Source organism: Phascolarctos cinereus, unplaced genomic scaffold (assembly GCF_003287225.1).
Source record: "Phascolarctos cinereus isolate Bilbo 61053 unplaced genomic scaffold, phaCin_HiC Scaffold_5;HRSCAF=322, whole genome shotgun sequence".
Taxonomy (NCBI): Eukaryota; Metazoa; Chordata; class Mammalia; order Diprotodontia; family Phascolarctidae; genus Phascolarctos; species Phascolarctos cinereus.
In genome coordinates, this window is record NW_027555958.1 from 184,885,834 (window position 1) to 184,896,799 (window position 10,966).

At 41.5% G+C, this 10,966-nt stretch overlaps 1 protein-coding gene across 1 annotated transcript; it reads left to right on the top strand.

The window, feature by feature from the left end:
* Positions 1-2,558: 2,558 nt before the first annotated feature.
* TENT5A (terminal nucleotidyltransferase 5A) lies at positions 2,559-10,147 on the top strand. Its single transcript, XM_020969918.2, has 3 exons — positions 2,559-3,108; positions 3,413-3,972; positions 5,051-10,147. Exons 2-3 carry the CDS (start codon positions 3,469-3,471, stop codon positions 5,828-5,830), a joined length of 1,284 nt encoding a protein of 427 aa, XP_020825577.1. The 5' UTR covers positions 2,559-3,108; positions 3,413-3,468; the 3' UTR covers positions 5,831-10,147.
* The last annotated feature ends 819 nt before the right edge of the window (positions 10,148-10,966 follow it).

The following is a 10,966-nucleotide window of genomic DNA, read 5'->3' on the forward strand; positions in this document are numbered from 1 at the left end:
AGGACAGAAAAATTAAATGCCTTGTTCATGTGCGCATAGCCAGTCAATCAACCATTAAACAAGGTTCTTCTAGGTGGTAGTCAATAAGTCAGTCATTCAAGTAAGGTCTTGGAACCCAGGTCTCCTGATTCTTACTTCCCCTGACCTCAGTTCCCTAACCAGTAAAATGGAAACTTTGGAATAGATGTCCTCTGGTAAAGTCCCTTCAAATTCTAGAACCATGATCCTTGAAGGTGTATGAGAGATCGGGTTGATCTGTCAGACAGAGAAATTCGACCGAATCTGTAGGACTGAAGATGGTTTCTACTTGTCCTGTGACCAGATTTTCCTTTTACTTAATAACATGAATAGCCAAAAGAAAATTGTTATAAACCTAAATAGGGAAAAACATTTTATTTTCCTTTTTATTCTCTCCAGTGGACCTAAATCTGCTCTGAATACAGAAGATCTTTTTAAAAACCGGAAATTTAAAGTCATTCAACCGCTTTCCCCTACTTTACCCTCCCTTCAGTTTAGGGAGAAGTTTTCAAGTGTTGGCTCTGACGACAGGGTGTATATAAGAGTGGCTGAATGTGTTTGAATTGTTTAGATAAGTCAGGGAGAGATCATTCATTCTACTATTATCTGGCCTAAAGGAATGCTCCCGAGTTCTGGACTATTTTCCAAGTTACTAGTTTTTGACCACCAGCCACCCCCAGCAGTTAATGGAGTTTGCTTTGGGTTTGTGTGTGTTTCTTTCTGTCTCCGGCAGGGGGACGCCTTGTCACACAGCTGCATGCTCTCCGGGCACCCCCTCAGAGTAGCAAACATCCAGCGATCCTGTTTCAGTTGCAAAGCGTCTCCATTCCTCATTTAGAGTGACTCAAGCGCGGACGCATTGTCTAGAGATTCCCCTGGATGCATGAGAGTGCCAAAGGGGCTGTGGCAAATTCTCCTTTACCTCCTGACGCTCTAGTGTATATAGTGGGCTCCTAGCACTCCCAGCTGTTACTCCCCATTATCTCTTCCTAGTACTCCACGTACTACTCAAAGCACAAATACACATGTAGGTTTCAAGAATGGATTTTTTTTCTCACACTTTTGTCAGAAACAGTGCTTTCTATCAAAGCACAGATTCATCTTGCCTTAGTGATGATGTAAAAGGGACTCTTCTGCATTACAAATGTTGAACTTTGGTACACTTCAGAGAGCCGAATCACAGGCCATCGAAACGGAATTCTGAAAGTGATCGTCACCCATTCATGCCCTGGATGTGGGAGAGAAACCCTTTCACTTTTATGATCTGGGGGGTGGGGTGAGGGGGAGAGAGAGAGAGAGAGAGAGAGAGAGAGAGAGAGAGAGAGAGAGAGAGAGAGAGAGAGAGAGAGAGACAGAGAGAGAGAGAGAGAGAGAGAGAGAGAGAGCGCATTTAAAAATAATTTGTCTATTGCATGCTCTCTTTTAAAAAAAAAGTTTTAGTAGGGTGCAACGGGTAAGAAGCACAAAAAGTGCCTTTTTTAGTCTTTTCTAGAAAACGTGACAGGACAGAGTCGCTGCTAAGCTGTCCTGAGTGGGTGGATTGGTCCCTTTCAGAGCAACATCTTCCCTCTTCTCCCCTCCCCCCCTTCTTTCGCTCACGGAGCCCATTCAGACAGTTCTGACAGCAGGCACAGCTCCGCCCTCGTAACTCTCCCATTGGCTTCTTCTCCCACCCCCCCCACCTCCGCTACCCTCCCTTCCACTAGACAAGAGAGAGGCACAAGCGTCATCGGGGAGGCTTCGGTGATTGGTCTAGACTTTCCCTCATCAGAGCCTCCAGGATTCGCCTCTCAGCTGGGGCTGAAGCTCAGGTCTCAGTGACGTTTGGTCCAGTCGAGCTGCTGCGACTCCAGCTGTGCATGAGGCTGCTGTTGTTCTTCTATTCTTAATCCAGCCCTAGGAGAAACACTTTTTACGTGGGTGCATGAGTCATCAGCATCCTCCCCTGGTGCGCCCTGCCAGAATCTCAGGAACTATCTCTTTGGTTGTACTCATTGGCATATATACTTGTTGCTGGAGCTGAATCTCAATTAGCCCGAACTCTTTCTCTTCCGTATTAAAGTATGGTTGATAGGAAAAGTGTAGGCAGTAGACTTACATTTAAATCAAGGTTGTTAAAGGAGAAATCTAAAAAAACCGTTTAGACTTTATGAATAACCCGCATTCATTCATATGTTTGTCTAATATACTTTATTAAAGGAACCTCTTGGGATTTCCACTCGTTTAGCTGAGAATAATTAATGAAGTGACAAGTAGCAATACCTTGCAAAATAAGTTCTATTTTTTTTTTCAGGAAGTTTCAGTAGTTCAGAAGAGGTAATATGATTTCAGTAGCCTACTTAAGCTTTTTTCTTTCTTTCTTTTTTAAAGCTATTTTCAATGCTGCCTCTTAGGGGAAAGAAAGAGGTGGCGTAGGAATAAAAAAAAAGAAGGGTGGTGTTCTCTCTCAAAAGATGGTTCTAGTACTCTCGGTTGGGAGCGCAGGAGCAGTTTTCTATGTAAATGAGGTGGGCGGGGGAGCCACAGCAGGGTACGAAGGCCGCTCTCTATGCAGATGAGGTGGGTGTGGCTAAAGTGCAGGGACCTGGAGCCCCGGAAGCGCGGAGAAATCCCATATAAAAAAAGTACAGAAGACATTTCCCAAGCAGAACTGCTAAAGCTCTAGAGACAGAAGCTTAGGTAAAGGCGGTGGTGGCGGGACGGCAGCTGCGGCGGCAGCAGCAGCAGCAGCAGAAGCGCCGGGAGGCAAGTGGCAGCCCAGGATAGAGTAGCTCCGACGGCCGCTGCCCTAGTCTCCTGGAAGTGAGAGAGAGCAGGGCTTAAGAAGAGGAGGTGAGGAAAAAGAGTAAAGATCTAGCGCACAGAGAGACCTGCACTTTCTGCCATCCAGCCAGGGAGCGAGGAGAGCCACAGAAAGAAAGTACGAAAGAGGTTAAATTGGTCGGGGTTCAGGAAAAGAAGCCCCTTTACTCGACTCTGCACTTTCAACTACCAACGGCTCCTCTGCACTTTGTTCCAAGGTTTCTCTCCTTCGCTGTTGTGTTCACACACTCATAACTCTTCGGACCAGGAGGCTGCGACCGAGTCCAGGTGTGACAAAAGTGGGACGGGAACACGGGATCAGTCCCAATTCATCCTTTTGCCGCTGAGACTACTCTGTATTTTGGGCTAAACTGCGGGGGTTTCCAGTCTGTGTAATGTGGGGGAAGGAAGAGAGGTCCGGGTTTAGGCTAGAGAGGAAAGCGAAAATCTTACTTAGATCTGGAGTGGAAAACAATCTAGCAACTCCTAGGTTGGGATCTTAAGGCTGTCACGGGGCTCTGACTCCTCGCAGCCAGCCACCAGCTTTCTGGTTCTAACTTATCTTCTTTTCTTTTTCTTTCTTATCTCCTAGGGCAAAACCTGGCGTTCACTGGGCATTTCGCAACGGAGGGAAAACGGCTCTTTACCATGGCTGATGACGAAAGTGTCAAAAGCACCCGCATCTGTACTGGTAGCAGCAGCGAATGGTGCGGTTGCAGCTGCAGCAACAGCAGCTTCGGTGGGAATAACTGCTGTGTTAGCTGCTGTGAGAACCCCACCATGCATTGCAACGTCCTGAACTGGGAGCAAGTGCAGCGACTAGACGACATCTTGAGCGAGACGATCCCCATCCACGGCCGGGGCAACTTTCCCACCCTAGAGATGCAGCCGCGTCAGATCGTGAAGGTGGTGAGAAGCCGCCTGGAGGAGAAGCGCATCGGGGTCCGTGACGTGCGGCTCAACGGCTCAGCCGCCAGCCACGTACTGCACCAGGATAGTGGCCTGGGCTACAAGGACCTGGATCTCATCTTCTGCGCGGATCTCCAGGGGGAAGAGGAGTTTCAGACTGTCAAGGACGTGGTCCTAGACTGCCTTTTGGATTTCTTGCCCGAAGGAGTGAATAAGGAGAAGATCACGCCGCTGACTCTTAAGGTAAAGCCAATCTTCCTAATGAATTGACTTGCAAAGGAAGTCAGTAGGACTTGCTTGATCCGGGAATGGAGCCGGAAAAGTTAGTTTTGACTGATGGTGCTTTAGGAGCGTTCCATTTCCCCCTGTCCCCTCGTCCCATTTCCCTTACCAGTCGTCTGCAATGTAGTCGTGCCATATAGGAGATATGTATTACTTTAAGTCACTTCTTAGCTTCCTTACTCCCTTTCAAGCTCTCTGCACCCCCCTTCCCACCCTCCCCCAACCAGAGGCTCTGTAAAGTGTGTGCAACCTAGCGTCAGTTTGGAAAATAAATTTTGGAGTCTTCAGAGTTTGGTCGCTCACTTAATTTTAAGCATTTGTAAAAATGTGTCTAGAGCGCACATAGTAGGCGCTTACTATTTTACTAAATATTTTGTTTCCTTCTTCCTATGCCCCTTTTTATTTTATTTTATCTTATTTTATTTTAAAAAGTTTTGCGTGCATTACCTGAGAAAGTTTCTCTTGGAACGGATCTCAGGAATTAAAAAGTAGTGACGTTTGGAAGTCGCTTATTTTAATTTCTGTATTTATTTAACCATTTAAATTTCTTTGAGTCCTGTTAGCAGTAAAATTCCCAGCTTAGTGAGACTGGCTTGAATAAGTAAGACTGAGACAATGAGTTGAGTGCTGTTGTATTGGAAAATATGAATCGGTTGTGGGCTCTGGATTCTGGAAGCCCGCATGCTTTAAGGCTTACAGAGTCAGCCTTTTTGGCGACATTTTTGCAACTGGTTAAAATTGTGTGAGCAGTCAGCCTTCTCAAGATATCATACTACCGACATTGTCCCAGAACCTGTTAGTACTGAGCCGTATCTGCTAGGAACATCAAACTACTATTTTTCTTTTCTCCCTCCCAGGCTGCAAAAGCCACATGTACCAAGGGGATGAGCTTGTTGTGGGGGAGGGTATTGAAACCCGTAGGTAGCCTAGGGCGTTTGGGTAAAATGTGAAAGGAGCCAGCTGCATTCTAACTTGTGAAAGGAGGTTGATTTAAATTAGTGGTCGTGTTCATCTGCTTGCTTTGTCTTTCATGTTTTAGGAAGCTTATGTGCAGAAAATGGTAAAAGTATGCAATGACTCAGACCGCTGGAGTCTCATCTCCCTGTCAAACAACAGTGGCAAAAATGTGGAACTGAAATTTGTGGATTCCCTGCGGCGCCAGTTTGAGTTCAGTGTAGACTCTTTCCAAATCAAATTAGACTCTCTCCTCCTTTTTTATGAATGCTCAGAGAATCCAATGACTGAAACTTTTCACCCCACTATAATTGGGGAAAGTGTCTATGGGGATTTCCAAGAAGCCTTTGATCACCTTTGCAACAAGGTCATTGCTACCAGAAATCCAGAAGAAATCAGAGGAGGTGGGCTTCTCAAATACTGTAACCTTTTGGTTAGGGGCTTTAGGGCTGCTTCTGAAGCTGAAATTAAGTCCCTCCAGAGGTATATGTGTTCCAGATTTTTCATCGACTTCTCAGACATTGGTGAACAGCAAAGAAAGTTGGAATCCTACTTGCAGAACCACTTTGTGGGTTTGGAAGACCGCAAGTATGACTATCTCATGACCCTTCACGGTGTGGTGAATGAAAGTACGGTGTGTTTGATGGGACATGAGAGAAGACAGACTTTGAATCTCATTACCATGCTGGCTATCCGTGTGCTGGCTGAGCAAAATATTATCCCCAATGTGGCAAATGTCACCTGTTACTACCAGCCAGCCCCATATGTAGCAGATGCCAACTTTAGCAATTACTATATTGCCCAGGTTCAGCCAGTCTTCACATGCCAGCAGCACACATACTCTACTTGGTTGCCCTGCAATTAAGGACCATTTCTAAAATGTCCAGTGGATTTTTTTTTCCTAAGAAGTTAAAAAAAATAGAGTGACCCTGTCTGTAGAATGGGGTGTGTTTTGTGCAATGATGGTCTGCTCCAGTGTTCAAGCTTGACAAAGCTTATGGGTCTTTTAATAGATATGGGAGCATGATCTAGAAATGAACCAAATTAAACAAACAAACAAAACAAAACAAACAAAAAAAAACAAAAAAGAAAAAAAAGAAAAAAATTGGATTCTACCCTGGAGCACAAGAGGCCTGTCATTAAAAGCAACCAGCTTCTCCTGAAATAAAAAGAGAAGGAGTGCTTGATGACAATATGGGTTTTGCAGTACCTGCTCCCATAGCTTTGGCATAGACAAAGTTGGAAAGCTTTTTCTAGCATGATATTTGAAAATGGGAGAATGTGAAAAAAAATTAATTTTACCCAATTTACTACTATATATTTTGGAGTTTAATTTAAAAAAATGTAGAGGCATAATGCAGAGAAAAGCTGATCTCAAATATATTGGAATGGCTGTCTCTGGAGCTTGCAAACAGATGCTGTCTGTGGAATGATCCCATAGAATGTATTGCTTGCTTGAATAGAATGCTCTAACTGAACAGCTTGCTCCAAATGAACAGTAGTAGATTGGTATAGTGATCATGAAAAACAGCAGACCTTACAATGACATATTCCATTATTTCCAGCTGAGTGCATGGTTCACTTTTTTAAAATGTGAAAATGCAAACAAAAACAGCTGCAGCAAAGAAAGTATGCTCAAGGACCAAAGATTTCACAGATAAAATACCCAAGTAGAGAAAGGGTAGTATAATATTTAAAAAAAAATACTATATTTGTATACACCAATATGAATCAAAGTGCCTGTTGCCTTCAGAAAATTTGAAGTAAAACAACAACATAATTTTGTGGTTTAACCATGTATTTTGTTTTATCAGGGACAGAAGAAAAAAACATAGCCCAACATAAGCTTGTGAATAAATGGCGGAGGAAATGCCCTATTTTTCTTGGCAAATACTTGTATAAAGTTAATATTATTGTCAGTGTGATGTTATAGTTGCCATATGTATGTGTGTATATTATGTGTGTGTATATATGTGTATGTGATATATGTATATATACACACAATACATTGAATTTGGTCTAGGATAATGTAGCAATTAGGGAGTGTTTAAATAAAGTACTGTGTGTGTTTTCCAGTTTCCAGCAGGATGTCATGAGACTTGGGCACATTGCAGTGATGAATTTATAACATATCTAAATTTCTGAAGTAAATAACCCGTTTGGAAGAAGAAGGTAAACGATATGAGAGTAAGAACAGAGAAGACATGATTTAGTGAGTTATCTCTGAGCCATAGTCTGCCACAAGTACAAGAACATTTGATTAATGGTTCCTCTTAATGTTGTACACTATACTGTCATTTTGACAGTTACCAACCCACAATTTCTTCTTGACTGCATATCTCTGCAATGTATAAATCAGTGAAACGTGGATCAAAGGTAGACTATTTAATAGCTGACTGCTAAAAGGAGATTGTCTTAGTTGGTGATTGGAACATTACTTGTTAATAGTTAAATTAATATTTTTACAGAATGCACTCTGCATTCCAGGACCACTAGAATTTAGCAAATGTGAAATGACCCTTTTAAGAGTGTTGCACAATGGCTTAAATTTATATATGAAATATATAGAGATATATAATATAAAATTTATAAATTCATGCAAACATGAAACATCTCTAATCTGGGTGTCACACTGCATTTAAATGTTCAGTACTGTACTTTAAATCACTTTGCATTAAAACAATTCACTTTCATTTCCTCTTTCCCAAGAGACCAATTAATTCTACATTTGTAAAAAGATCATGCATTATGATTTCAGCTTAAATGACACTTCCACCCCTCCTCTTTGAATTCCGCCAAATTCCGGTCTCTTCAATGAAATAATTAAAAACGAAAATGCACAATAGATAAAAACTATTTTTTAAAAAAACAACCAGCAAGGAACAAAGCAAACTCAGACCCTAGAGGAAGACTACTTACTATGGCATTTCATCTTAAGAGCAGCAGTTTTAACATTAAGAAAAATTCAAGGGAATCAAGGAAGAGCCCATCACCCTGCTGGCAGTGTATTTTAACGGTTTTGATTTGCTTTCTTGGAGTTATTAAGACATATATGACTGAGTACATCCATTTTTACTGCCTTCTGTACTCCTTTCTTTGAAGTTGTAACAGGAACCTGGTTTGTTTACTATAGCGCCTTCCCTGTGATTTCTGCAGGAACCATAAAGCTATTGCACTGCCATTTACTGTGTTTACTAGGGATCCTCTTCTTACTTGCCCCCAGCTTGGTTCCCATCTTGGTTCCCATCTTCTCCTCCTCACTCTCTCCTTCCCTTTCTGCCCATGAAAAGTCTTCAAATTAAAGTGAAGAGGCAAAGTTTGTTTCCCGGGGCCCATTCTTTCTTCACCTCCTAATCAAGCCCAAGACCCACTTGTCAGAAATCTGCTCACATTAACCGCTGGGAGGATTTTCTAGGATAAAATCCTGGGAAGACAGGGGAAATAGGAGCAGCTGGTGATTTGGGACATCCCTTTGTAGCACAACTATTTGCAAATGAGTCATTCACTATTTTAAAAGTGTTTGGAGGGGGGCTGTCTGTGTGGCAACCACAAATATGCTATTAATTTATGACATAGTCGATTTGTCTGGAGGAGCCTGATCTTACAGTATATATGTATGTATGTATGTATGTGTGTATATATATATATATATATATATATATACATATATATATAAATACATAAATTTTTTCCCTTTATTTTCCTTTCACATTTGTGTCCTTTTCCTGCTTGATAAAATGTTGGTTGCATAGTTTTAAATGACAGCATCTTGCCTTCAGGTCCTTTTAAGCTGTGCTTCAGACAACCTTCAGTCTTTGCATCTTGAATGATATAATTTATTTCTATTATATATATACTATAGTCCTCTATGCATATGTATCTGAACAAATGGTGGAATGTACGTATGTTGTTTTCCCCCCCACCACTTTATATAATCTGCTGAAATTATTTTGGATATCTGGCTTCAGAAAAAGAACACCCCGTGTGTACCAGGACATAATAGATCATTATCAATCTAGAGCTTCAAGGGGCCTCAGAGACTTATCTTGTTCAACCCTTTCAGTTTACAGCTGAGGGAAATGAAGCCCATCCAACACAGGATTTGAACCCAGGTTCTGTGACTTCAGAGGCCTCACTTTCTACTGAATCAGCTGCTGAGTCATGCTTGTGACTTGCTCTCCTTTACCTCTCTGACTTAGACTGCCGAGGAGATTTAATCTACTGGAGGTTCTCCTCATCTGATTGGATAATCAGGAAGAAATAAATTAATGAATGAGACCATTTCCTGTCAAAAGTTTATCTCATTGGTAATAAACCCAGCTGCCTCAAGGATTTTACACTGAGGATATATAGATATTTGTATATGGAGAGAGATTTTTTTTTCTCATAAAACAGATTTAGCACGTGAAAGCTTCAGTTAGATGAACTATTTTAATGTTGCCCTTAAATGCAATAGTTGAAGAATGATGCCATTTTCAATTAAGCATGACACATTTAGAGAACAGCATACAATTTCTACCAGCCCTTTTTGTTAGCTTATATTGTTTGTTGCTTTACAATGCATCAAATCCTTTAAATGCATAACTTGTAATGACTATTGTGGAATATTTTGTAAATGAAATGTATTCTGTTGAGAGCTCTCAAGCAGCTCAAAAATAAGCTTTTTTTTTTGAAGATGAAGTGTGTGAGATGAAACCAAAAGGCAAAAAAAAAAGTATAATTCCATATCCAGCACCTATTTCAATATACTCATTTGATAAGGTTTCCTTTGAGTGGAGCCCTTTCAGGGTGAAGGAAGGAAATCTCTGTAATGTTTTGCTGTTGTAATAATGGCTTGCTAACAAAGTGAACAGGGAAAGTGACAATTTCAAGACAGTTTGGCTAGGCAGCTGCAGAATCTTGCAGTATGGAAGAGATGGTGCCGATGGGTTATTCCTCCAACCCCTACCCTACTATGGCCTTCTCAGGGCATCCTGTTGCAGCAAACTGATCCATGGATTGCTCTTGGAATATTTTGACAATAGGCTCTGTCACAGGCAGAAAGAGAGTTGATGGAAAACAGACTCAAGAACTGACATGTTTGCATCAGTACTAGAGGGAACAGATTGTGAATTTTGTTTACAGCATCCAATATTTGGATTTTTTTTTTTGTAAATAAAAAGAAGTTATTTTTTTCTATTGATTGGTGTCTACTGTCTTCAGTGTCTGCACTGGTTAAAAGCTGTTTGCTAATGAATACCGATGCACTTATCATTGAAAAGGACAAGGGCAGCACTTTTCTAAGAAGCACAGTATTCAGCAGCTTTCTGATTGGAGCACAATAAATTTAAAATGTCCTGCTTGCTGCCAGCTGATCTCTGACTGGCTCAGTCGGCTCCTAAAGAACATAGCTAGTAGGTGCCAAAAATTCTTGGCTCAGAATTGACTCAGCAGTAAATGACTTTAAAATCAGGTCGTTTTGAACTGGCAAAGGAGACCCCTGAGGCTCAATGTTCTGAGTCTTCTACACATTCCACACATCTAAAAGGAGTGTGGGCCTTCTTTTTTTAATAAAGACAAATGATAGGATTCAATCATTATCATCTGTATGCATTTACTGGGTCTTTTTTTGTGGGGTGTGTTAGGATCTTAGATTTAGAGATAGTGGGGACATTCAGAGTCATCTAGTCTAATCCTTTGCTTTAACAGATGAAGAAGGGAGGCTTAAAGAGGTGATGATTGGCCCAAGATCCAATTTCTCAGATTCTAAATCCAGAGTTCTTTCCTAGGCACCACTCAGATATAAATGTTGACAAAGGTTTGGGAGGCAAGTATGCCAAGGATATAATAGGGAAAGGGGGGATATGGCTGAGACCTTTTTGGAGTTGATGCCAAAAAGTGTCTCTTTGGTTGGCATATTATAATCTGGGAAGAGCTCACCTTTAAAGCCCAGATACTTGAAAAAGGATGATTACTTTCCCTTGGGTTTACAAAGGAACCACTTCTGACACTGAATTCTGTT

Coding starts and splice junctions, on each gene's coding strand:
- TENT5A (XM_020969918.2), top strand. CDS start 3,469: ATGGCTGATGACGAAAGTGTCAAAAGCACCCGCATCTGTACTGGTAGC. Junction 3,973..5,050: donor TCACGCCGCTGACTCTTAAG/GTAAAGCCAATC, acceptor TTCATGTTTTAG/GAAGCTTATGTGCAGAAAAT.